Raw genomic sequence first — 27,323 nt, 5'->3', positions numbered from 1 at the left:
ATTCATAATAGTTAATAAATACAAACATACAAATAAAAAATACTTTGAAATATTTATTTTAGAGTTGACAATAAATAATTCAAAATCGTGAAAATTAACAAATCAAGCAGGCAGGCACTGTTCTCAATCCATTATCCATTGTTTATGCAACCAAAAATAATACTCCTTCCGCTTTACTTTTGATAATTCGATTGACTTAACACAAAATTTAAAATATTAATATTTTTAAATTCTGTGATGATTAAATATATAAAAATTATAAATTGTATAAAAATGCTTTCTAGTGTGATAATTTTAAACATATTATGTGCAAATTTAAATTATAATAATTAAATTAAAAGGTTCTAAAAGAACATTTACTCTATTATAAAATAATTTAAATATATAAACAAAACAAAAAATTAAAATCGACCGATTAAAGTAGTTATTATGTATTTGTGATTCGTTTCTTCAAATTTCAAATTTATTCCACTGGTTTTGGACAAGAATATTCCCTAGTGACATCATGAACAGAAATTGAAAATATTAAACACTGTATTTTCATCCTTTCAATTTGAAGTTTTTTAATAGAATAATATTTTGGGCCCTACCTTACCTCCCCAATTTCTGCTAGATTTGCAGAGATATATTATACTCACTTCCAAAATAAATTATTTAAATGGACCCCCAACGTATTTGTTCTCTGCTCATCTTGTTCTTTTTATTTTATTTTAATTTAATAATGAGATTCCTTATTGTAATGTTTTTTAGTATTTGAAACTCATTTATATGGGGTTTACATAGGCAATGTAAAATTTCATAACTATAATCTACGTGTCGCAAAAGTACATTTTTTGTTATTCTTCATACCACCTTTTCATTTGCTAAAAAAGTTATGTAAAGGACTAACGTGGCCCATGTTTTATATATATATATATATATAAAAGGCGGGATGATATGGAGACTCATGTATTTGATTTTATTCGTCAATTTTCATTACTTTACCAACGAGACTCTTAAGCTCAAACAAAACACACCATTTAATTAAATGAGAAATGATGTTTGTTAAGGACCTAAACATGTTTAATTAGGGAAAGACATTACATTAAAAATGAATTTTTATTGATAATTAATTAGCAATTGTCGTTAAATATATATTTTTAACGGCAATTATTATTCCTTGTACATGTCTCTAAAAACTTTAACATTCTTTATTAATATGTTTATTTTTTACCGCTAAAAATTATTTTTATTATAGTGAAAAATGATCACCAGCAAATATAATGTGACGAAATATTATATAACTAATGAAATTATTAACTTCTTGATTCGATTTTTTTTATTTCGATTCAAAAGATTAAGACATATAATCAAATGAAAGATTATCACAACACAATATTACTTGTGATTTAAAAAATGCAATTTTTTGAAAAAAAATAAAAGCATAGAAAGTGTTAAATGGAATCTAAAATCCAGAATTTCTAATCAGCAATGATTAATAGTTGATTTGATAGATAGTTTTGGCCTTTGGTGCAAAAAGGATATTTTAGTCTTGAAACTTGTACCCCATTGCATCATCACACCCTCTTAATTCTTCCTAAAAGACATCATCATTTTTAAGAATATAGGAGGAAGGGTCTTTATGTAATTATCTACTCTTTGACTGTATCTACCTTTGTGCAAAATTATCATTATTATTATTATCCATACACACCCAATTTTTCCCTCCAATTATATATTACCTAAGAGACAATAAAATTTGAATAAGGATCTAAGTATAAAATTAACAGTGGTGAGTCAAGGATAATGAGATTTCATATTTAAAATCTTTTAGGGGTAAATATGGAGCAAATTATTTATTATATCCACGCACACCTAGTTTTTCCCTCTAACTATACCTAAGAATTAGTCGAGCGTCATTAGATTTCATGTCTAAAATTTTGTAGGTATTATATAGAATAAATTATTTATTTCATTGGTCGTCGATAAATAATTATACTCGCTTGTTAAACATATATTTTTTTTTAATTAAAAGTTTATATATATCTAAAAAAATATACATTTCTTGATTACTATTTTGTGGATAAATATTTATGTCAATTATTTTACTGAATTATTACTCATTTCATCTCAATTAATGTGACATTCTTTCCTTTGCAAATAGATTTTGAAATTTCTAGTCTACCTTTAATAATGAGATTACTTATTATTAATAATGAGTAACATATTTTAGATCACAAATTTCAAAAAAAAAAATCTTTTGTAAATTTTGTGTCAAGACAAATTAACCATCACACACACACACACACATATATATATTTGACGATAATATATATGATTTTTTCTTCATTTATTTAAGTTATGATGGAAAAAGTTATTTGATATTGATGCACATATACGATGAAATTAACCAAAACTTGTATGAAAACTGAGCGGTAATAAGAGAATGAATGAATAACCCTAATTAGTTAGCATGTCCGTTAAGAAGTGGTAGAATATATATACACATGTCAAGTGTAAAGAAGAATGACAAGAAGAAAGACAATGGACATGTGAATTAGTTGCATTGCTTTCGTCACATAACGTGGTCCTCGTCCTATACTATAATAAATTAAATAATCTTATCTTAGGATCTAATTTGTTTATTCATTAACTTACACGAAAAACTATGTTTACTTGAAATAGGAGTATATTATATTATAGTCTAGTCCCATATCCTCGTAATAACATGATTTCAAACTTTGAAATTTTGAAAAGTGAGTGTGTTAATGTGGATGAATTAAAACATATGATTTGAAACAAACGGCTCATTTGTTGTTTAGTCAAATGATTTATGAAATACAGTCTGTTTTTCCATTCACTTTCTAAGTAATAGTTTCGATGAAGTTTTTATGAAATAAAAGACAAAAGTTCCACAATTTTGACCTTCCAAGAGAATGGATCGATTCAATCAAAACCAAAAAGGGAGAGAGGGGCCTAAAAAAAGAATTAGAAAATACTAGTGTATATGGTTTATATATATAAAAACATGCGCAGATAAAATAAAAATTTATTTGTATCGAATATCTACTCCCATCCAATAAAGACATAAATAACATATAACTGAACATATAATAATCAAAGATAAATAACTTAATCATAATGGACAATTAATACATGAGCATAACTTAATAGATTTAGTTAAAAAGGTGAAAGATTCATGAGTTGTCCAACTCCACTTGTTATTTGGGCTCCATTTTACAGTGAGAATGTTCAAATTAAATGAGTCAAAGGCAGCCCAAAATGATATAGGAGTGGCGTCATTTGCACTTTTACTATATTGTTAAAAAAAGGGATAAATTATATATAATAGCAAACTAATAACCTAAAATTATATATACAATAAAAATACTCTCCTGCCCAGTTTCTTTTGCCTTTCTCTCTTTCTCGTCTTATACAAATTCAAATTGTAATCTAATTTCTCTCTTTCTCATTTTATACAATTCGATTCAATTGTATATTCCCTGTTCAAGTCTCTTTTATCTTTTTCTTTCTCATTTTATACAAATTCAAATTGTATATAATCGTTCTATACACTTATAATCATACAATTCGTTTTATACACTTCGTTTATACAATTCTCTGTCCAAGTGTCTTTCTCTTTCTCATTTTATACACTTCGCTCCAACCGTATGTGTATAGCAAATTATACAGTTTCTATGTTTGTTATAGAGCACAATTATGCAAACTTTGCTATAGCATACAAATATACATTTTTTATTTGTTATATGTGAAAGTTGTCTCAAAAAAAAATCACCGACATAATAGTTCACAAGTTATGTTTCATACCTCTTAAAAAATTATTTCATAAGTTATGTTTGACGCTTCTAAAAAATTTACGTTTTGCTAGAGATGATCAAAATTTTGAAGTGTAAAAATTTTAAAATTTAAAGATCAATGTACCCAAAAGTAAATCGTGTTATTAATTTAAGGGAGAGTGATTGAGGGCCTAGCTAACTATAAACATAGACATTAACAATATTGAATTACGAAATTGTAAAGCATAGTCGAACAAATTCTTCCATAAAAAGAGGTGTGAGGGAAAGTTTCACATAAGTTTCCCCATTCCCGAGTGACATAAGGGAAAAGGGGTCTTTCACAATTTGGTTTGGACCCGGCCTGTACTTTTAGTGAGCAACCAAACCTGACAACCGTAAATTAGTAATCAATCATGATACCATGTCTACAAAAACCATTTATTAGTTAAAAAAGGAATAATTTAAGTTAATATGCTAATTAAGGTGATCATATATCTATTTAATTAGCAAAACTAGGTTCTTTGTACAGGAATTAGAGGTGGCCTACTCCTGCTTATAGAAGAATTTGGCCTTTTACTAGCATAACAAGACGATAAAAATGAACTCCTCGAAGCTTTCTTGAACATGATTGTCTTAGGAAGTGTATATGACTTGTATAACGATTTCTTCATTTTCCTATTACAACGATTTTCCTTCTTTGGAAGATCTTCTAAACTTGTAACACTTCCCAAACATGTAAATGACTCCGATTTTCCATCATAATACTCCGAAAGCCCTTTCCTGCATTCACAAATCGTAACACGTTACAATACTAACGTTATAGTATCAGTATATATAAGTTAAATTATTATAATTTAAATCGCTTACTTTATTGGCAATTGAGTCATAAGAGTGGATAAATCGGACAAAGCCCCATCCGAAGATGCATCATCCATTGTATCTAGTGAAGAATTACAATTTAAACTCGAAATCGTTGACGACGATTCTCCGATCGATGAAGACGATGGACTATCATTATCACCTTCATTGATCATCCATGAAGAACAATTTTTGTCCTCCAAATTATTACCACATTGAAACCATTCATCTTTAAACATCTCAATATTGCTATCACCCATTTTTCGTACTAGAAAAAAGTGAAAAGAAACAACTTTTTGGTCGATAAAGGTTGGAAAAAAAAACATGGGATTTTTTTGGATGTTGAGGAAACACACACACATATATATATATAGGTGTCTATGCATAAGAAGATAATGTGTGGATTTAGTTGATTTTAAAGATCAACATTTAAAATAAAAGTACACGTGTCAAAAGCTGAATAGGAAAGGCAGTCTAAATAGTGGGAATTTTTGATAAATGAAAAATAAATAAATTGAGAATTGAATATGTCCTGCCTGCTTGCCTTATCCTAATATTCGATATTATCTTCTTTTATTGTTGGTTGGTTTCCAATGAATGCCTTCAATATAGAGGATAAACATTACCATTTTATTTACTGATTTAATGCCTTGTATAAATATTTTTTACGTTATTATCAAGTAGTAATTTTAATTTAATATGACACGTAATCAAACTTTTTATGTCCAATTTAACTCCTCTTTTTTTTCTCTCTTTTATATGAAAAAGGTTATTATTTAATTTGTATCTATTTTTAGAATAATTGAATATTATAAATTAAAATGATTTTATCTTATCGACACGCAAAAACTTAAAAAGTGAACGTATCGATCATTAGTATGAGTCTGGAAGATAGAAAGGGAAACCATCCATATCCGTGTCAGTGTCTGTCTTGGTCTCTTAGGCCCTCAATTAGGCAGACATATATATTCGGAAAAATTAAAAAATAATTTGATATATAAAATATTTCGTGTTAATATAATTAAAAAAAATTATAACTTTAAAATGTAGTTTTTTTAATATATATTACTAGCTATTTTCACGATTTAATTCATAATTTATAGATAATACGAAAAATATAAAATTTAATTATTGTTTCAAATTGTTATCAAAACAATAATTCTACATTAACTGATCATCACCACTGACTTGGGAGACGAGAGAGGTATTACTTTAGTTCTTCTTTAGTGACCACTCAAAATATGATAAAATATAGTAGCAAAGGATGGGAAAATAAATATGAATATATCCCTCATAAGGAAAATGGATGAACGTAACGCTTACTACTTCAATTTAAATAGAAAAAACACTTTGAATTTATAATATCGATGTAAAGAGTAATTTCTTGAATCTCAAAACGTTCTAATTCTTCGATTCAATCATATCAATAACTCAATCAGAATAGTTCTCTCCAAAATAGTAAAAAATATTGTAGTTCTTCGATTCAGTTATATCAATAACTCAAGCAAAAAATTTCTTTTTAAAATAAAAAGAATTGTAATACTTATACAATACCTTTTGTTTGAACAGTATATGCCTTGTTTCAACATTTTATTGCCAGTTATGTTGCATGTTATTTTGAGATCTTTTTATGTATAAAAAAATAATTTCTTAATATATTATCTTATATTAAATTAAAATTAAATTCATGTTATTCCTTTACGTTTCATGTCAAGTGTTGCAAAATTTTTTGATCCTTTTTCTGTTTTGCTTTGTATAGATAAGGATGACAAAAAGGACCAAAATATATGATCAGCCAATTGACGCAGCCACTTGTTTCTTAGTATACTGCGTTATACGTTTATATCACCGCTCAAACAATTGAGACCACGAGTTGATTTAGATCGGTTATTAATTTAAATTAAAATTAAAATTAAATTAATTTAAATTTATTAAAATCAAATAAAATTAAAGATAATGTATATTTATTGGTTTGATTATTTTTGCTTCTAATTTGATTCGATTATTTAATAATTATCCATACATAAAAATAAAAAAACAACTCATTCAAAACGTGAAAAAAATGACGATAATCCATTCAAATAAAAAAAATAGTTAATATGAATGACATTACAGATTCCGATCATTGAATTTACAGAGTAAAACTTCAAATTCCACTGTTTTAGCATTAGAAGGAAGAGACAATAATACTTTTTTATTTCACAATAAAGAATTTCGATAGACACTCATATACATAAAATCAATAAAAAAAATGCTCTCAACTTGGACATTTTTTTCACACGTAAATTATAAATAAATTTGATGAAACATATATAAATTTTTTTAATCATTTATGAATATAAATATTATCTATGTATAGTAATAAAATTTATGTATATAACTTATTGATTCGGTTCGATTATTTCTTTAATTTTTTTTGAACAAAATCATAATCAAATCATATGTTATCGATTCTTAATAATCTAAAATTAAATTAAAATTCAAATTAAATCGATTTAATTCGATTTTTAATCCAAATCATAAACATCCCTAATTGAGACTCAGCGTTCACGTCATTCCTAAATGACTTATAACTAAAAAATATTTCCCAACATTGATTTTTTTGAAACCCCGGCCCAACAAATGTATGAACTTTTCGATGAACGAAGAATATAAATACGATGAAGATTTAACAATATAAAAGAATGCGACCAAAATATGAAATTTCTTCTTATAACAGATTTGAAAGATTATAATCTGTTTTGATCTTTTTCAATTTTTATTATTAATGTTGTTGACTCTTTTGCAACTCTTCAAAGTAGAGGAAAACAGTTCACTCCTAAAAAAAAAAGAAATCCAATTTAAACATCTTGTTTTATTATAAGACGTGGTACCAATAAAAAGTCTTAAAAAGTGATCAATACACAAGATTTAGTTCAGTAAACTATATAACAAAATTAATAGTAACTTTTAGGCTAGTTATTTTTGTTTAGGAAAAAAAAAGAACTTCAGTGACTAGATGAAGAAGATCAATCATTAAAATACAAAAAAAAAAAGAAGATTAATTATGGGATTTATGAAATTTCAATAACCCTGGTCTATAAGGTAGTCTCCAATTTTCTCAACAACCATGTTACACTGTCCTGGAGTCACTGGTTCTTCGTAGATACCAAAAATTAGAGCTTGAACTGTTTTCTTAATTGTTATTCCACCAGCCCCCTACATAAAACACGACTACAATTAATTTATTTCTGTTAATTAATTGTCGCTGAAGATAATTATAAATTTAGTACTCAGGCGCTTTTCATCGCAAAAGATTTAGTAGCAGATTTGAATTGATTTTAATGACAAGAGAAGAAATAGAAAAAGTAACAGGGGAGTGATTGAAAAGAATATAAATTTAATCAAATATTAATATAAATACCAAATATCGAGCGAGAAATTAAAAATTTTACGAAGAGTGGTATAAACACCTTTTTGCCACGGATGACAGCGCCAGGTTCTCCTTGGATGACCATGTACTTTGCGCCGCCAAGGAATAGCCCAGTGGGAGCAAGAAATCCAGGTTCATCAAAATCTTTCATGATATTAATAATTTCCTCTTGTTTAAACTAAAAAGACAAAAGATACAGCACATTAATTAAACATTTATACTCAACAACAATGTCATACATTTACCATAATGTCAAAAAGCTACAATTATTAACAAGAACACATGCAACATAATCATCAAGCAACCATCATGTTCGAAGCCAGTCTTTGATATAGAAACGATATTGACATTGCCTACCAGTTCGCTCCACTCCTCCACACACAGTATATTTGTTCCAATAAGTCAAATTCAACCTTTATCATAATGTCAAAAGCTGCTAAGGCACATCAATTTATCTCAACAAAGTCTATTAAGTAACAATTAACCAACATAATCATAAATGATAGATGTAATTTCACAACAAAAGGATAGATCCATTTCCAAGAGATGTAACATTGTACAAAGAAAAAAAAAAGTGAAACGAATAGATCCACAAGAAGTTACTCGATAAGTTCACTATTAGCCATTGATCCAAATATCACTATTAGTCGATAACACACATATATATATACTCGATAAATTGTTATGGACATTGATCTAAACATTATTTAAAAATCCACAAAACTACATAAAACATACTCGAATAAATTGATTCAGACAATATGATTATATAAATTTAACCTTAGGGAATGCAGAGCTTTGAGCCCAAACGCTGCCATCAAAGCCAAGAATAGCCGCTGAGGTGAGGCGATGGCCTTCAAGGTCGCACATCAAGTGATCATCTACATAGGATTGCCACGACATTTTGGCTACTAAAAAATGTTTTTTTTTTCCCTTAATCCTTAATTTGTTCCTTGAATAGTTTGTTAGAATTGGGGATTTGGTTGTTTCAAAGGAGCAAAAGGGGGAAGAAGAGTATAAATAGGAAAGGTTTGTAAAAGTTGGGAACTCACTTAGGTCTTAGGTGTTGTGTTTGAGGAAGAGAGAATGATGCGGGATGTAACAAACACACAGACGAATCTTTTTTTTTTTTTACTAGATAATCAATATGTATTCTCTTTAACATAGATAAACATTTTTTGTATACTTATATAGAGTTAATTAAATTTAAATAGGGCAACTTTCACATATAGCAAATAAAAAATTCATATTTGTATGCTATAGCAAAGTTTGTATAATTGCGCTCCATAGCAAACATAGAAACTATATAATTCGCTATACATATACAGTTGAAGCAAATTGTATAAAACAAGAAAGAGAAAGACACTTGGGCAGAGAACTGTATAAAACGAAGTATATAAAACGAATTGTATTATTATAAGTGTATAGAACGATTATATACAATTTGAATTTGTATAAAATGAGAAAGAGAAAAAGACAAAAGAGACTTGACAAGGAATATACAATTGAATCGAATTGTACAAAACGAGAAAGAGAGAAATTAGATACAATTTGAAAATTATATAAAACGAGAAAGAGAGAAAGACAAAAGAAACTGGGCAGGGGAGTATTTTTATTGTATAATTATAAGTGTATAGGACGAAAATATATGTACTTGCATGTGTATATACAATTTTCTCACGCTTTATACAAACAGAAACACAATTTATACATTTCGCTTCTGTTTGTATAAGTGAGAAAGGCGAGGGTGGCGAGCGAGATTTGGGAGAGTGGTAAGCGAGATCTGGAAGAGGGGAGAGAGGGGAACAAAAATATATGTATTTATACAATTTTCTCTGCTTTATACAATTAGAAACAATTTTTATACACTTGTGTTTGTATAAAAAGTGGGGAAGCGAGCGAGAGATTGGAGGAGAGTGGCGAGCGAGATATTTGGGAGATCGGCGCCTGATTTTCCAAACGTTTGCTATGGAGCACAATTAAATCAAACCTAGCCACTCTATTTTATTTTAGGTTAGTAATTTGCTATTATATACAATTTTTTCATTTAAATATAAGGTAGTAGATTATAGATATTAGATATTTCAACTACTATTCGTTAGCTTTTTAATTTAATTTAATTTATTATTTATGGATGTAAAAATCTAATTCCAACGAGGATCTCAATTTCATGTTTATGAACAACTAGATGTAGTTATGGGGACAACCCTTTTGCATCTCATTTTTAAAACTGTGACAGCCCTATATATGTTGAAAAAACAATAAATTAATTAATAATTATATTATATCACTCCTAGTTGTCATAAATCTTGTCACATGAATTGAAAACACTTACTAATGTTTTTTTTTCTTTTTCATATTTACTTGACCATGTTTAATTTGGTAGACCCTTAAAAAAATAGTACTTTTAAGTAAATACTATTAACACTAGTATAGCTAGCTGTAACTAACTTTGTGACTTTACCATTCTATGTAACTTAGCATATGCAAATTAAAAAGAATAAATCAAAGTTGCATCTGCACAGGCCCATTGTAAGCCTTCCTCATACTTGTAATTTATTTGTCATCCACTACAGGGATGGGGTACCTATCCTTAATGGTGATGTCAAGGTCCTCAAGTTTCCCAAGGAATTCATCAACAGAATCTAGTCGGCTCAATTTATTAAATTCCTCAACCACATCTTCCACTGGTATATAACCATAACGACTTATCAGTTCCTGCTTTAACGCGATCTAAGTCACTAGCCCTCCGTACAATACCAATGACTGATACGGTACCTCAACCAATTTATTCAAATAAGAAATAACAGTTTTGTTCATCAAGTATTCTATACTGATCAAAGTATTTCTATATTGATCAAAGTATTTTTCATATTTTCGGATCCATACCTTCAAAAATGGGCAATTTCTATTTGGCCGATTTTTATAATCTTGAGATGTTTGGATTAGTTGGAGCTTTTTCTAATGGACCCAGCCGTTTAGAATTGGCTCCAACGTGTCTTGAATTTCAACGTGCCTCTTGTTGAGATGACAAATAAGTTACTAGTGTTTTTCAGATCTAGTATATTTGGAAAGTATCTAGACATGTCCAGTAACAAAACTCGACAGTTTCATATGAATTTGGCATATCATCTTCTTCAATGAAAAATTGCTACTCATGAAACAAATGCACTTAAAATCAACTATTCTGGCATGCCAATTTGGTTATTAGTATGTTAAGTTATTATTTATTTTTATTGTTATTTGTTTTATTATCTATTGTGTAATTTCTATGTTTTAATACCCCTCCTGATATATTTACTTACCTGCTTAATCCTCTACATTGTTTGCTTATTTGTTTGATTCTCTAAATATGTTTGTTTATATGTTTTATTTATTTTACCATTTTTTCTAAACTGTCTATTTGTTACAGGTTCTATCGAAATGCTAAATGTTTACTGCTTTCATAAATTTACATTTCGCTTATACTTTCACTAAAAAGGACCATCTAGAACTTGACTATGCACCTGGTTGGTCATCATGGCTAGTACGGGCCATTTTCAAGGTCAAACGAGCCTCGAAGCGCGCATACCCCCATTTAGACGATTTTTCGTGTGCTATAGCAAATCATTTTTTGGGTGATCCGGATTCTGACGTCAAAAATGTCAAAATTTTCTGTGGACGTCCATTTTATACCTTGGACATGCATTCGGTTTGCCCTCACGGCTAGTCCGACCTATTTTCAAGGTCAAACGAGCCCCGAAGAGCGCATACCCCCCATTTAAACAATTTTAGTGTGCTATAGCAAACTATTTTTTGGGTGATCCAGTCCGATGTCCAAAATGCCAAAAAAATTTATTGACATCTGTCAAAACCTTGACTATGCATATGATTGTCTCTCACGGCCAGTCTGACCTATTTTTAAGGTCAAATGAGCCCCGAAGCTCGCATACCCCCCATTTAGACGATTTTCAAATGCTATTGCAAACCATCGGTGATCCGGATTCCGACGTCAAAAATGCCAAAAAAAATTTTGGACGTCCGTCAAGACCTTGGCTATGTAGCCGATTGTCCGTCACGGTCATTCCGACCCATTTTCAAGGTCAAATGAGCCCTAAAGCGCGCATACCCCCATTTCGACGATTTTCGTGTGCTATTGCAAACTATTTTTTGGGTGATCCAAATTCCGATGTAAAAAATGCAAAAAAAATTGTGGAAGTCGTTTAAGACCTTGGCAATGCAGCCGGTTGGCCCTTACGGCTAGTATGACCCATTTTCAAGGTCAAACGAGCCCTGAAGCGCGCATATCCCCATTTAGATGATTTTCCTGTACTATAGCAAATTATTTTTTGGGTGATCTGAATTCCGACGTCAAAAATGTCAAAATCTTTTGTGAATGTCTGTCAGGACCTTGGCTATGCAGCCGGTTGGTCATCACGGCCAGTCCAACCCATTTTAAAGGTCAAATAAGCCCCTAAGCGCGCATACCCCCATTTAGATGATTCTCGTGTGCTATAAAAAACCAATTTTTGGGTGATCCGGATTCTGACGTCAAAAATTCCAAAATTTTGTATTGACATCCATCTAGACCTTGGCTATGCAGCCGGTTGGCCATCATGGCCAGTACGAGCCATTTTCAAGGTCAAACGAGCTCCGAAGTGCGCATACCCCCCATTTAAATGATTTTCAAGTGTTATATCAAACCATTTTTTGGGTGAGCCGGATTCCAGTGTCAAAAATGCCAAAAAAAAATTGATCGTCCGTCAAAACCTTGGCTATGCAGTCGGTTGGCCCTCACGTCCAGTCCGACCCATTTTCAAGGTCAAACGAGCCTCGAAACGCGCATACCCCCAATTTTGATAATTTTCGTGTGCTATAGAAAACCATTTTTTGGGAGATCCAGATTCCGACGTCAAAAATGCAAATTTTTTTGTAGGCGTCGGTCAAGACCTTTGTTATGCAGTCGATTGGCTCTCACGCCAGTCCGATCCATTTTCAAAGTTAAACGAGCCTCGAAGAGCCCATACCCCTCCCCCCACCCATTTAGATTATTTTCATGTGCTATAGCAAATCATTTTTTGGGTGATCCGGATTTCGATGTCAAAAATGCCAAAAAAATTTGTTGGCATCTATCAAGACCTTGGCTATGCATCCGGTTTGCCCTCACGGTCAGTTCGACCCATTTTTAAGGTCAAACGAGCGCCGAAGCGCGCATACCCCACCTTTAGAATAAATACAAATTAGAAAAAAATATCAAATTTATAAACTATGCAACATAATTTTTGAATGAATACAAATATTAATTGTATATATACGATTTTAAATACAAATTGAGAAAGGATACAAATTTCTGAATTTTTTTTATATATATAAAAAGAAAATATTTTGTTCTTCATGTAAATAATATACATATCTAGTTAGTATATATTTGGGATGGATTCAATTAGAAACAAATACAAGATTCACAACTATACAACATGAGATTTTGAATGAATATAAATATTTATAGCATACATACTAATTTGAATATTAATTAAGAAAGGATATAAAATTCTAAGAATAAATTACAAATACAAATACATAAAAATTTCATAGTATACAACACAAATCCAACAAAAGTTTATTAATAAATTCTGAAATGTCATAGTCAGTAAAATTTATTCATAAATTATTGAATATTTACAAATGTGAAAAAAATACAAAGGAATGAAAAAAATTAATACATTATCAAAATTAACAAAAACTGACCCCAAAATACAATAATAAAATAACAACTGAATACAAAATACAAACTAATAAATATTGCACAATGTACATAACAAGAAATTTACAAATATATTCAGTACATATTGTTGAACAAATTGTTATTTAACTTCAACTCAACGTGCGAAAATCTAAACATGCAAAAAATATTTAAATACCTTTTCATCAACAGTTTGGTCTTCGCCGTCTTTTTCTTGTACCCTACGAGTTACGTTTCCAATCTGAATTTGATGAAGCCTTTATTCTTGTCGTCTCTCTTCCCTAATTTTAGAAGCAGATTTTTACAATATCCACTAATTCTTGAGTAATACATAGATTGAATGATAGAAAATCACTAGAAACCGTTTTACTAAGATGAATAGTGTCTCTTAGAATTATTCTTTGAAGAGTGTTTTATAGTTCTAAACGAGAAGAATCCTACTTTCATCAATGATTTAAACAACAATAAAATGAAAATAAATCTAAAAGAAAAAAAGATAACCATGAAAATACCTTATTTAGAGGAATTTGTGTGAATCCAGATTTTAAAGATATAAAAAAAGTATTTCGGTAGAAGATAATAAAAAAATTGGAGTTGAAGAAAAGAAGGATTTGAAGGTTGAATAGAAATATGAACATGAAAATATGGAGAGCGAAAATTTTATTTTTTTTACTTATGGAATAAATATGGAAGAGAGAGATATGGAGAAAAATTACAGATTTTATTTTTTTTAAAATTAAAATAATTTGGGAAAAGTGAACTATGGATATACATAGAAATATACATAAATTATTTTTTTAAGAGATAAAATAGGAATTTAAATCGGAAACATATTCTTTTTCAAAATAATGACATTTTAAATAATATTTTTAAAAAAATAAATTTTTAGTTTATAAGTTCGGGCCGCGCGGCTAGGATCATTTCATTTCGGTCCATGTGAAGGAAAATATTGATTTGGCCCATTTATTCAGGATCCTCCTCTCCGAATCTATCCAGAGAAAACTATAGTGAAATGGAACTGATGGAAATACAAAGAAATCCATATCGATTGTAACGATCTTCATGATCTAAAACCCAAGTGTTTAACAACACGAATAGTTTTTTCTGAAGGTAATTTCTCCATTAATTGTGAATTTTTTTTTTTTTAAACTTAGCTTGGAAAATTATGGAATTGAAGTTCATTTATGCCTTTATGGAATGATCGGTGTTTGGAATCAGATTGCGTATGTCTTTTGTTTTAATTGTAAGTCTTTGGAGATTCTCTAGTGAGATGATGAATTACTCAAATGTTGGTTCTGGAAAACTATTTTTTTTTAATTGACGCGCAATGCATCTACATTGTTAATGTGGTTATGAGGTTTGGATTGGACTAGAATTTGCAAATTAATGTCCCGTTATCTGTAAGTGTGCGTATGTGAAGATCTTAGCAGCCTCTGTGAAATTTGAGGCTCAGTAGAATATAGTAGCAGCTTGTGGGTGGTTTTGGAGATTCTTGTGGCAAGGATTACCACTTGATTTTAGATTAGTGTTTTAGCATAGTCCATTGACTATTGCATCAGAAATGAAAACATAGACATTTTTGGTGTATGTGTTAATCAATGTATTCAGCTTGGATATATCCTACTACTTTGGAGATGACTGATAAAGATTTAAGTGCTGCCAGAAGGAAACCATGATACACTAGTGAAATAACTAGCACCATCATGCTTTACTTCACCAATTCTTTAATATAATATCCTAGTTAGTTATTTTGTGAGTTCTGATTTAGTTATTTTAGGTATTTGTTTGAACTACATTGTTGGATGATTCAAAGGGAATCTTTGGTTTATAGGAATCTGAAGGTAGTGATCTGTCGTGTTGTTTATTTAAATCTAGTTGACATTTGATTAACTTCAGAAGCACTATAAAAAAATAGCTGTGCACTTTGGTGGACGACCATACATTCTGATAAAATGTAGCTTGGTCTACTATCTGCTAGGTTCCTCCATTCTATCCTTTTTTCCAGTAGCTGATATGCTTCTTCTGGATTTGGATTTCTTGGGAACGTTTTGTTTATTAAAATGTCATTTCCTCTCCTCTTCTCTGTTTAAAATATTTGTGTGGCCTGGACAGAGGCTTTCTATGAGCTTTTGGCAGTTTTCGTTGGAATATATATGGGTAGATGATTCTATAGATGCCAAGAGTAATTAAGTCATAAGACTGTGCAATAAAACCAGATAAATAGTTGGGAGACATAAGGTAGCGAAACATATAGTGGAATAGTAGTGTTATCGTTGGGTAATGTATTCTTTGGTACTAGGATATAATTTTTTTTTATACTTGAACCGTATACTGCTGTTCTTCTAAACGGCTCAATCGGAGGTATATTCAATTATTCAGTAACTGTGTTGAGCTTACAGTTCTGTTCTTGTGAAAGAATGGATGCCATTGTCTTGGCTTGAGTGGTACATAGCTTTTGATCATGTGTGTTGCATTCTTTCAAGTGCACAATGTGCATTCCCTTTCTCCTTTTCTATGTTTGCTTTTCCTGCTTTCATTTCTTTGGTGATTCATTCACAAACCGCTGCCAAAGGGCAGTGACTTTTGTTTGTAATTTAATGTGGCATTCCTCATTTACAGTTTGCACAAGTGAAAGAGTCACTATGGAATTAGCTGACAGAACGATTGGACTGCTTTTGACAGTTACTAGCTTGTCAATTTTCACATATTATACCTTCTGGGTCATCATTCTGGTCAGTTCTTTTTTTTTATCTGTCTTACAAGATGTAGTGACCTTTAAGACCTTTTGTTATCATATGGGGGTTGATATATGCTTTTTGTCTTTCAGCCATTGGTTGATACTGATCATTTTGTGCACAAATATTTTCTACCTCAAGAGTATGCAATTCTTATTCCCGTATTTGTTGGAATGACACTCATCTGCTTGTTGAGCATGTTTACTGGATATGTGATGCTCAATTCCAAAAAGAAGAAGGCATGATACAACCATGTTAAGCCTGCTGCTAGCTGTTAGATTATATGATTCTTCATAGTTCTTCTTTTGAACAGCTTGTTTCACATAAATTCTCTTTTCATGTGTTGACAGTGATCTGAAAATTCCAGATATGCCTTCAAGTAGTCACTAATATTGACAACAAGCTCGTTTATGACTGTTGAAAAAGTATTAGATGAAAATGTGATTGTGTTTATAAATATTACTGTTGGCATCAGCTGGGCAGTATGAAACATCTCAGCTATGAAAATATGTGCTGACACAATTGTTACTCATTCCAGCAGCCTTACGCAAAAGAATGAAAAAGGAAGTTTCTAACCTGTGTTATGTCAACACCCTTCTTTTTGCCCCCATGATTTTTGGAGAATGAAGTCAAAAAAGTGACAAAATAGTTCAACTTAAAGGACAGTCCTATAATTGTCTAGCAAACATAGTTCTTCTGCTATTAAAGTTTCCATAGAAAACACAGTAGGAACTAACATATAAACAAAATGTATTATTGAATGCAGACCAATTTGCAACTATGTATCTTTCCAAGTCTAAAAGCATTTGATAGATCTGATTTCCTTGGGACTAGAGAGACTTTCATTCTTTCTGTTCATTTTATGTACAGTCCTATGAAGAAACTACTTCTCATCTATTCCAAGATGACTACAAAGTTTCAATTATTTTTCACTACAAATTGTTCAACTGTTAAATGATTTTAAGGCATCACATCCCAGAAGGACTGCCCTGCTCTATCACCCAAATGAGACGAAGTAGTACCCTCGTCCATTGACTCCAATGCAGGCAACTTATCACTTCTGTAAAATACAAACTCATCTTCTGTGTTCACTTGTTGTTTGTTCTTCATGTTTGGATCGTCCTTTTCGTTAGCAATAGTGGTAGAATTCTTCTCCACAAGCTCGCGATACATGGATGACCGAAGCAGAAGGCTGAGAGCTGTAGGTGAAGGTGGCTTGTTACATGGGCTTAAGGGCATTTTTCTCTCAATAGGTTCTTGGCTCTGAGGAATAGGGGGCAGAGTTTCTCTAGTTGTGGAAAAATAATTGGAGCCAAAAGTGAATTGAGGGTCATTTATTGGGTTTATGATGTCGTTAGTGTTGGTTTGTATAGCCTGATTTTCTGATCTTAATTCTTGGAATGCCATTTGCGTATTGACTCCTGGTTTTAGCCATCTTATATAAGTGCTTAAGTCAAAATTAGTCACCGCGTTAATCCCTCTGTATTCAATTGCAGCAATATCATAAGCTCTAGCTGCTTCCTCTTGAGTACCTACAGAAATGAACACGAGATTCGAGTTGGTAGCCTATTTTAACAGTTTTGATTCGATCAGTGCTAAAAATAATGGGGTGAAAGTACTTACTGTAAGTACCTAGGTAGAGGTATTTGTTACCAAAAACTCGTCCTATTCTTGCTTCCCATCTACCATTGTGATGATGCCTGAAGTTACATAATCCGTTCAAGAAAAGATCATCACTAATTACTTTGAACAACAAATGGTAAAAGTTTTAGAACAGGTGGTTGAATGAATTTAGTTACCTAGCTACTCCTCTGTATTTAGATACACCTCGGGCGAAACCACTGCTTCTCCTGCATTAGAAGAACAAAAACTCAGGTCAATTTTGGTTTGTGAAAAGATTTCTTAAATCTGATTGAAAATCAAGTTCGGGTAAATACCTTCTTAAGGAGGCTAAGTACTCCTCTTTAGTCACAGTTTGCATTATCTCAATTTCCTTCTCATAATCAGATATCTGTTGAGATGTTTGAGTGAGTCAAATAATTTCAAACAAAAGAAGAATTGTGAGTCTGAGATGATGATGATTACTGGAAAATTAATGAAAGTTGATGTGCCCCAGTACTTGATTGCAGCTAAATCATATGCTCTTGCTGCAGATTCTTCCTCATCATATGCTCCTGTTCAATTTAAAACACAACATACAAGCCAAAACTCAATCCTCTTGAATGAACCAAATATTGGTCTATAGCACCACTAAGTGCACTACACTTACCAAGATAGACTTGTTTTCCTTTCTTTTTCTGAGTCACATTCCAAGAACCCTTATCCCACAAATGAGCCTCATAACGCCCTGTCCATCGATGCCTAAATACCAAGGCAATTGATTATTAAGTTTCTTAAATGAAGTACTTCTACTAAAGTGTCAACATTTTTAGTTAGTACTACCTGCTAACTCCTCTGAATCTTGAACTTCTTTTAACAGTGGGTGTATGAGCAATATTTTGATCAACTTTAGATGAGTCCATTTTCTGCTGCTCAGCTTGTTGGCCAATGTTATCATTCACTACTCCAACTGCAGGAGGTGACCTTCTTCGTCTTTTCACGCGTTTTGTTGTCTCTGGAATGCCATAATCCACCATGGACATGCTTCTTTTTCCAGGGCTCGACATCTCAGACTTAACTAAATATGAATCTTTGTTCAAATCCATTGATTCTTTCAATTTCCTGCTAAATATGAACCAACAAAAGCTGTGTCTTTTATCTTTGCTTGATGCTTAAGTTGCCACACACAAATGGATGTATATATAACGTATCGAGTCTTTTTGTCATTTTGCTTTGTGTTAGTTTTATACTGTCAACAACCTAATAATTCGATTTAAGACAAAAATAAACGATGATTTCATGTCATCTCGAGTGTCCTTTAGCCAAATTAATGCTCCTCTATATTAATTATAGATTTCACATGACTTAATTCTTGACTTCAAACGAATACAAGAAAAAAAAACAAAAATATTTGTTGGATGTTTTCAAGGTTTTATGTAACACTTCCAGCTTAGCTACTTAATTTTTCCCCAACAATAACTACTAGAAACAAACGTGAACGAGTGAAAAATGTGCTATAGAACATGATTTTTCCATTCATTTCTCATTCAATCAGCTTACTGAGAAACGGTGAAATAGTGAAGAACTTTCTAATTTTTTCATACAAAGATTCAATTAAAATATGTGTGGAAATAGTACTACACGTTTTCTTGTGGAAAAAGGTGGATTTTTTTTTGTACTGTATTCTTTATTTATAATCATAATATTTACATGACGTTTCAAATTGATTTATTTAGATCTCAAATTAGCAGTTAAAATGAAATTTTAGTTATGTGCCATCGACCCTCTTTGTAACGACGTCCTTTCTTTACGTCCTTTTTCGTTATTATAGTGAAATGCTAAAGACTTGATCAGTATACTATATCAATCCTTTAGATCTTAATCATGAGCCTTTACACGTGTGCCAATAATTAACATGTCTGATGTCTGGTTCCAATGTTCAATAATTCTCATTTAGAACAAATTAAGGATCTCATATTTGCAGACAAAATAGTAAAATAAAAATACAAAAGAAGTCAAAATAGATCACCTGCCCTTTGTCTTTTAGATATCGAAATCCTTTAAAACGCATTCTACCTATAGCTGGTCTTTTATTTTCTTTGAAAATCCAAGCTACAAATTTGTCTTCTTAAACTTGAGACAAATGATAACATTTGTTGTTTAGCATTTGTAGTTTGGTTGTTTCTTTGGATTCTTCGTCATTTGTGATGGCTATTTATTATGTTTTGTCAGGTTAACGCAAATTCTTTTGTCCTTGTGCTGTCAGGTTGTCTAGTGGAAAGTTGATAATCGTTACTAACTATGGAACGAATCTCGTAATATTCTCTCACAAGTACATTGATACCATGGCGTAGTCACATAGGACGAAGGGTGATGATTGTGAAATCGTATTTGGCTTGTTGGCTCTTTTTCATCCTTCTTAACTGGGCGAGTGTGTGTTCAAATGCTGATTGTAGGAGTTTGTTGGTCTTTTTATGCACTTAATAAACCTGAGATGATACAGATAAACATCATCTTTGCCTTGCTCCACTTCTCGACTCACTAGATTCATATCAAAAATGTATTTCTGCATTTGCAATATGTTAAAGAGGAATATCAGAGGTTCATATTAGGGGTTAAACATGAAAGTTCGATGATGAAAACACGAATCATGGGTTTTGAGGCACAAAAGATGAGAGTCTGTCACCTTAACTATCACTAATTAACTGTTCAGGCATAAAAGATGAAACATATTTAATGTAAAAATTTTGTCATTTAGAAAATAAAATAAGAAAAAATAGTTCAATCATTCAAACTGGAAAACTATGATTGATCATAACAACAATAGAAGGGTCTCCAACACTATAAAACAAAGAAACAGTATCTCAATACATTTCAGGTGCAGAGGCTTTAGTGCCAACACCCTAAATCTAGAACCGAGAATCTGTCATAAACAGAATTTCTACAATCATGTTATTCCTCTATAAGTTTCTTCTTACAAGTTGCAACTTTCATTTTCATAACTCATAACTTGCACTGATGGTGAAAGTCATTTCAACAACAGAAAGAAGAATTAATTTTTTTTTTCTTGACAGTAAATTACTTCATGTTGGATTATTTCTTATGAAACTACATCCTCTAGCTTTCCTTACATTTTGATGGAGCATCAATTGCCTCACCCTCTCGGCATCCTCCCATTTATCACCAAGGACATACAAGTCTGAGATAAGGGTATAAACCCCTCCATCATTCTCTGGCCTCACCACATTCATGACCCTCTCAATCACTCTTTCTGCCATCTCAAACTGTTTATGCAACTTGCAAGAGGACAAAAAAGAACCCCAAATAACTACGTTAGGCTCTCGTGGCATTGTATTGATCACTTCATATGCTTCCCTTAACAATCCAGCCTTCCCAAATAAATCAACCATGCAGCCATAATGCTGAATTGTTGGTCTCAGTCCACACTCTTTGATCATTTTGAAGTATCCCCGACCTTCATCGACCAGACCTGTTTGTACACAAGCACTAAGTACCCCAGTGAAAGTAAACTCATTTGGTACAACACCCCCTTGTCTCATTTTCTTGAATATCTCCAACGCTTCAGTTCCGAAACCATGTTTTGCTGCTCCACAAATTAAAGCAGTCCAAGTTACCACATTTCTATCTTTCATCATATCGAAAACCAGAGAAGCAAAATTCAAGAATCCACATTTAGCATACATGTCTACTAAACAAGTACCAAGCTCCACATTCAATTCCCAGTTATTCTTTACCGCAAAACCATGGACTGATTTCCCAAGAAGCAACCCAATTGAACCCATCTCTGAACACCCCGCCAATATCGGCCCAATAGTCACTTGATCAGGTTTTAGCTGCTCAAAAATCACCATTTCCCGGAAGAGCGCCACCCCTTCCTCCCAATGCCCAGTATTCATGTACCCAGCAATCATCGCCGACCACGAAGCTAGGTCTCTCATAGGCATTTCATCAAACATCTCCCTTGCTTTTTTAACATCCCCAGATCGAGAAAAACAAGTAATCATCGTGTTCCACGTGACAGTATTTCTCACAGGAATTTCATCGAACAGCTTGCAAGCATACTGAAACGAAGTCCCTATGTAGGCATTCAACAGAGATGTGGCAACATAAACGTGGATATTAAAGCCTAATTTGAGAAGATGGGCATGCAGATGACATATCAGGGAAAGGTTACCCAAATAGGTACAAGATTTAAGAGTGAAAAGAACGGCGAAACTGTCGAAAGGAATAGCTTGGCGCTGCATCTGGGCATAGAGTGTCAAGGCTCGTTGAGGTGATTTTGCACTTTTAATAGCAAAAGACCATGAATTGAAGGTTCTTAGTAATATCCATGACGATTTACTATTAACTGCAGCTTGTCTCAGTACGCGGTAGAGATTCGTAACCATAGCTTTGATCTTTCTTCCATCTAAGCCTATGGCGCCTCAATGGTAGGCAACAACATCACTAGCATATTTATTTTTGGTTAATCAAAGAATTTGTGGATGCAACTTTGATACGTTATTACTTGCGTGAACATTTATGTATTCCAAATATATTTATAGTGGTGGACGTAGGTCAATTGACTGAACTACGTTAAATCTGTCTTTTAATATATTTCTAGTTTATTTTCTTACTCATGACCTTTCGAGAATTGCTTTGCTAGCTTTCGTATTACACGTGTTTATTTCGATACTACCATACTTCATATATTTTACTTCCTCAATTTTAATTTGTTAAGATATTTTTGACTTGTCCTAGAATTTCAAAAAATAGATGATGACTTTTATGAATCTTGTGTTTTAAGCTAAAAATACGCTAAATGTATCAAAATGATAATTTTGTGATTTTTAAAACATGTGAAGCAAAAAGTTAAGGATTTAAAAAATTGTCAAAGTCAAACCAATCAAACATTAAATCAGCAAAAAGTGGCCTAGGACCAAATAAATACACATGTATCAGAGGGGTTGAATCTAACTAAGTCTTAGCTGTCTCATATTTAGTCATCTAATCGATGATGATTGGAGCTATAACAACTAAGCATTAAACGATTTTACGGAAAAAGAAAAAAGAATTAGAGTACTTCTCACTACGATTGGATACATATTTGATTGAAAGAAAACTGCTAGGAAAACACTGTTCTCAATTTACCATAATCTTGAAAAACTGCAATCTTCTTTAATATATAAAACTTGAAAATGTGATAGAAATAAAGAATCAGTGTCATATAGTCATGAGTTGGGGATTTACATTCCTATCCTAAATTATATAACCCCCATAACAGTGGTAACTGCATGAACATCTACACCGCATTTGATTGAATTTACAACAAACAAATTTCCTAGTACAAAATGTACACACACCAAAAAAAAAAAAACAGTATATGATCTATTAACAAATGAAATCAAAATGCTTCCTATCATATTCTTTATGCAAAAATAAATAAATAAAAGGTTCAGTTTTTCGTTTCATAAACTTCAATTCGTGCTCCTTTCTAGGATTCCAGTTTCAGCAAAGCAATGACTCCATAAACAAGTCATCTCGAGGCTCGTCCTTAGTTCTCGAAAACACATTATTGTCCTGAACTTGGTTTTCATATGAATCCCCTGAATTTGCATATCCTGAGAAACCATAATTATTAGGCTTCTGCAACATCTCTAGTGTAAAGGGTGCTCCCATTTCAGACTGTTGTGGCCTTATACTTTGTAATGGAACTTGATAGTTGGATTGATGAGATGTCACAGTAGGCCTTATGGTCGGTGCCATAGGTCGGTTAATTGAGTGGTTGCCACTGCCCCTTGCTGCTGGAACATCATGGTTGTGCTTCCCTTCATAGGTTGTTATCACTGACCTTATGTCTTGTGATGCCCTTTCCACATGTTTTCTTACTGGACATCCCGTACTTGTGCATTTGTAGTAGCTCCTGTTACATAGTACCCAATCAAGAAATTAGATTCATTTTTTGTTTCAAAATTAAGGAACTTCCAAACTTGTTATCGAGCCAAATTTATGGATCAAAGATGAGGTTATTTACCTGGGATTAGGATTTCCTTTCACTACTTTTTGACCATACTTCCTCCATCTATAACCATCATCTAGGATATCGATGTCACTCGTAGTTTGAACTACAACTCTAGGTTCTCTAACTGTCCTACTCCCTCCTAGTGCAGATACACCTTCACTTTCGTTTTCTCTTTTCCTGAAAACAAGAAATCAACAAAGTTAAAAATGTTAACATTAGCTAAAAAATGGATCCAAGATTACTATAATATAGACCTCTCTATAACAACATTTTACTATAACAATGATGTTTCATTTCATGTGGAAGAGATCATTCACGTTATATTATATGTTCTTTATAACAAACATTTTACTATAGCAATAAAAAATATTGGAACTGTTGAAGGAAGCCCGAAGGAACATGTCAAAGGAACAGGTTCACTGCAAGGGTTAGAGTAGTCTAGTCCTAGTAGTACTGTTAACTCTAACTCGTCAGCCAACTTCAATGGACCTGTTTCTTTGACATGTTCCATTAGGCTTCAGGCTTCCTTCAACAGTACAAATGATAACAATGATGTTATAGAAAGAATTGACTATACATAATATATTATTGTTTCACTTACCATCTTTTTGAGTCTGGTTCCTCTTCATCAAGATCATCTCCTCTTGACCTACTACTCTTTTGAGAAGTGTGTTCATGATCATCATCCCCAAATGAAATCGAAGAATTCTCAGGTGTTGCAACGGAATCCATTTGTCCATTTGAACCATAGGATTGATGATCTGGAATTTCATTAGTTTGTGTATTGTAAGATTGGAATGCAGATGAAGCTGTGGATGATGACGATCTTCTGGTAGACTGAGGCTTTGGATGGTTGTGATTACCCTTGTACACAATTTCAGTAATTTGACCATCTAAAGATCTCTCAACCTTCTTCTTGGTGGGACAATTTGGGTATGTACACTTGTAGTAGCTTCTCGGATTTTCACTACCTTTTACTTGTTTCTGCCCGTATTTCCTCCAATTGTATCCGTCATCTGACCTTTTCTGCTCCCTTATACTCTGATTGTATTGGTTTCCACTATTGTTCTGATCATTATTATTCTGCATAAAATTCTGTACAGTGTTGAATTCGGATCTTCCATTAGCATTTTGATCATTCTGTTTTGTGGGCTCTTGACAATTCCATGCTTGCTGCCCCTGATCAATTTTACACAAGAAGAAAATAGAGAGTCAGTCAATTAACTTAAAACACTTCACAAATCAAGTTAGAATTCAAATACAGAAACACAAAACATACTTTCCCCGTCTCAAATTATCTGTAGTTTTGCCTAAATATATCCGTCTCAAATGATTGTGTGCAATTACTTCTTGAAGTTGCCAATTTACTCTATTCCTAATTGCCAATTAAGATTTTCTACTCATTTTCGTTGACAAGATGACTTCAACAATTACATAAACACATAAAATTGAGTAAACAGAGATTATAGCTTGAATATAAACAAGGTTTAGTAGTTTTCAACCCTCATGTAAAGCGAAAAAAAACAAAAAACGATAGATAATTTGAGACGAGGGAGTACCAGAGGGACATGGTTAGTTTGAGATTGAGAGATTGATGATGCAGCTGTCCCTACTTGAGGCTGGAAAGAAAAATCTGAGTAGTTTTTGTCTTCCTGTTTCACATCCTGATGACTACTGCTCTTCCAATTAAAAGCACGAGATGGAAAACTCCCAGTCGTCGGAGATGGAAGAAGCTGCAATTACAATTTCAAAAGAAAAAAATCAATAATCTTGAATCCAATGAGAAGAGAGTTTTAAAATAGACCAGAGAGAGAGAGAGAGGGGTTTACTACATACGTTTGAAGAAGACAAAAGAACAGGGGAGTCTAAAAGTTCAGTTGGACTTAAACCAGGAGGAATAGCAAAGTAAGAGGAAGGCGAAAAAGGAGGAGGCGATAATGGAAGTGAAGGAGGTGGAAGAGATTTGAATTTAGGAACTCCAGAACCAGTCCTCTCTGCAATTCTATCAGCAAGTCCTTTGGTTGGATAATCATCAGAAGCAAGAAGGTCGGTGAAAGAAGTCGTCATGAATGAAGAAGATGAAGTGGGAAAAGAGAAACTTGAAGCAGCCATTAAAAGAAAGAAGATACAAGAGTGCAATGGGAATTCGATTATATAACCTTTCGTTTGGAGTGGGTGGGATATTAAAAACAAAAATGAACACGTATTCTACAATCCACTAGCTTTTTTTTTTTCATTTCTCACTCGATAATATTAAAATTTGATTAAATTTAATAATTTATTTGATAATTGACATTTTTAATAAAATTTCCTTTCTGTCAAATATAAATTCTAAAGTTTTTAATTAAAAAATAAAACAGTGTCATCCAAGCTCATTGTCTTTTTTATTTTTCTATTCTATAGATATTTAAAGAAACTTCTAAGATCCTCAAAATAGCTTTGACCGTGGAAAATGAAATCTAAAAAATAATACTATTTGTGTGTTGAGTCAAAATTGGTGGCTTTGACTATAATAGATACATTTACACAAATTGTACAAGAAAAGAGAGGCTGCTATTGTAATGCAATTACGCCAAACGCGTTATGTCGCTGTCGTTGTGATGGTGGTACCCCACTGGCCACTATCAGTTGATTAACTAACAATCAATCAATCACGAGGCTCTTTTATCGGGCGAATTGTCAATATCCTTTTTATCTAATCTTTTTCCATTCTTTTCGAACCTTGTTTGGATAGATTTAAAACTAAATATTTATAGCAATAAAAAAATGAATTAACTTTTTTCTTTTTTTAATTTTCTAATGATACAATTCAATTTTGTTTTAAACATTTTAATCATTTATGCTCATTAGTGAGAGTTAAAGGTGGTTGTGTATTATTCTATTTGCATCAAAACAAAGGAGTTTTTATCTTTAACCTAATAAGTAATAAATGATCACAAAAGAAGTTTCTCAGAATATATTATCGATATCAGTCTAGATAGTCGAGATATGTTGCAAGTGCTATTTTACAATGTGTTTTTATTATATGTTTTATGATTAATATACTAGAATTTTAGGATTACGTTACTCTGATTATTAATTAAAGAGAAATTCATTTGTTTAAGTATAAAGTCAATTTAAGCTAAATGTATACAAGTCAAAGAAGCAAGCACATCAAATTTTATTGGACAAATAACAAATGTCATGCTCTCTAATGGAT

At 32.0% G+C, this 27,323-nt stretch overlaps 5 protein-coding genes and 1 long non-coding RNA gene across 6 annotated transcripts; 1 reads left to right on the top strand and 5 right to left on the bottom strand.

The window, feature by feature from the left end:
* Positions 1 to 4,022: 4,022 nt before the first annotated feature.
* On the bottom strand, positions 4,023 to 5,135 carry LOC101254600 (uncharacterized). Its single transcript, XR_011221796.1, has 2 exons — positions 4,644 to 5,135; positions 4,023 to 4,556 (listed from the first exon to the last, which is right to left on the bottom strand). It is a non-coding gene; the product is annotated as an uncharacterized lncRNA (long non-coding RNA).
* Positions 5,136 to 7,468: 2,333 nt separating this feature from the next.
* LOC101254907 (profilin-1-like) lies at positions 7,469 to 9,166 on the bottom strand. The gene is made up of 3 exons (XM_004241705.5): positions 8,827 to 9,166; positions 8,087 to 8,224; positions 7,469 to 7,832 (listed from the first exon to the last, which is right to left on the bottom strand). Exons 1-3 carry the CDS (start codon positions 8,947 to 8,949, stop codon positions 7,698 to 7,700), a joined length of 396 nt encoding a protein of 131 aa, XP_004241753.1. The 5' UTR covers positions 8,950 to 9,166; the 3' UTR covers positions 7,469 to 7,697.
* A 5,521-nt stretch (positions 9,167 to 14,687) lies between these two features.
* Positions 14,688 to 16,960, top strand: LOC101255206 (dolichol-phosphate mannose synthase subunit 2-like). The gene is made up of 3 exons (XM_004241706.5): positions 14,688 to 14,878; positions 16,388 to 16,500; positions 16,596 to 16,960. Exons 2-3 carry the CDS (start codon positions 16,411 to 16,413, stop codon positions 16,746 to 16,748), a joined length of 243 nt encoding a protein of 80 aa, XP_004241754.1. The 5' UTR covers positions 14,688 to 14,878; positions 16,388 to 16,410; the 3' UTR covers positions 16,749 to 16,960.
* A 17-nt stretch (positions 16,961 to 16,977) lies between these two features.
* On the bottom strand, positions 16,978 to 19,270 carry LOC138349168 (AP2-like ethylene-responsive transcription factor At1g16060). The gene is made up of 7 exons (XM_069299356.1): positions 18,946 to 19,270; positions 18,773 to 18,864; positions 18,589 to 18,677; positions 18,441 to 18,514; positions 18,303 to 18,353; positions 18,127 to 18,203; positions 16,978 to 18,035 (listed from the first exon to the last, which is right to left on the bottom strand). Exons 1-7 carry the CDS (start codon positions 19,206 to 19,208, stop codon positions 17,464 to 17,466), a joined length of 1,218 nt encoding a protein of 405 aa, XP_069155457.1. The 5' UTR covers positions 19,209 to 19,270; the 3' UTR covers positions 16,978 to 17,463.
* A 1,564-nt stretch (positions 19,271 to 20,834) lies between these two features.
* On the bottom strand, positions 20,835 to 22,511 carry LOC138349167 (pentatricopeptide repeat-containing protein At5g66520-like). The gene has a single exon (XM_069299355.1). It carries the CDS (start codon positions 22,509 to 22,511, stop codon positions 21,186 to 21,188), a length of 1,326 nt encoding a protein of 441 aa, XP_069155456.1. The 3' UTR covers positions 20,835 to 21,185.
* Positions 22,512 to 23,279: 768 nt separating this feature from the next.
* On the bottom strand, positions 23,280 to 26,253 carry WRKY31 (WRKY transcription factor 31). Its single transcript, NM_001319981.1, has 5 exons — positions 25,961 to 26,253; positions 25,684 to 25,857; positions 24,726 to 25,303; positions 24,137 to 24,301; positions 23,280 to 24,025 (listed from the first exon to the last, which is right to left on the bottom strand). Exons 1-5 carry the CDS (start codon positions 26,234 to 26,236, stop codon positions 23,611 to 23,613), a joined length of 1,608 nt encoding a protein of 535 aa, NP_001306910.1. The 5' UTR covers positions 26,237 to 26,253; the 3' UTR covers positions 23,280 to 23,610.
* Positions 26,254 to 27,323: the final 1,070 nt, after the last annotated feature.

Source organism: Solanum lycopersicum, chromosome 6 (assembly GCF_036512215.1).
Source record: "Solanum lycopersicum chromosome 6, SLM_r2.1".
Classification (NCBI taxonomy): Eukaryota; Viridiplantae; Streptophyta; class Magnoliopsida; order Solanales; family Solanaceae; genus Solanum; species Solanum lycopersicum.
This window is presented reverse-complemented; position numbering and strand designations above follow the sequence as displayed.

Bases quoted from the DNA above. Each gene is read 5' to 3' on its own strand.
- LOC101254907 (XM_004241705.5), bottom strand. From the start codon at position 8,949: ATGTCGTGGCAATCCTATGTAGATGATCACTTGATGTGCGACCTTGAA. The intron at 8,225-8,826 runs GTTAAATTTATA...TTGTCTTTTTAG, and splicing joins AAAGCTCTGCATTCCCTAAG to TTTAAACAAGAGGAAATTAT. The intron at 7,833-8,086 runs GTGTTTATACCA...TGTTTTATGTAG, and splicing joins CTGTCATCCGTGGCAAAAAG to GGGGCTGGTGGAATAACAAT.
- LOC101255206 (XM_004241706.5), top strand. From the start codon at position 16,411: ATGGAATTAGCTGACAGAACGATTGGACTGCTTTTGACAGTTACTAGC. The intron at 16,501-16,595 runs GTCAGTTCTTTT...TTTGTCTTTCAG, and splicing joins CCTTCTGGGTCATCATTCTG to CCATTGGTTGATACTGATCA.
- LOC138349168 (XM_069299356.1), bottom strand. From the start codon at position 19,208: ATGGATTTGAACAAAGATTCATATTTAGTTAAGTCTGAGATGTCGAGC. The intron at 18,678-18,772 runs GTAAGTGTAGTG...TAAATTGAACAG, and splicing joins AGGAAAACAAGTCTATCTTG to GAGCATATGATGAGGAAGAA. The intron at 18,354-18,440 runs GTATTTACCCGA...CTTCTAATGCAG, and splicing joins TACTTAGCCTCCTTAAGAAG to GAGAAGCAGTGGTTTCGCCC.
- LOC138349167 (XM_069299355.1), bottom strand. From the start codon at position 22,511: ATGGTTACGAATCTCTACCGCGTACTGAGACAAGCTGCAGTTAATAGT.
- WRKY31 (NM_001319981.1), bottom strand. From the start codon at position 26,236: ATGGCTGCTTCAAGTTTCTCTTTTCCCACTTCATCTTCTTCATTCATG. The intron at 25,858-25,960 runs GTATGTAGTAAA...TTGTAATTGCAG, and splicing joins TTCTTTTGTCTTCTTCAAAC to CTTCTTCCATCTCCGACGAC. The intron at 24,026-24,136 runs GTAAATAACCTC...ACTATGTAACAG, and splicing joins AAAGGAAATCCTAATCCCAG to GAGCTACTACAAATGCACAA.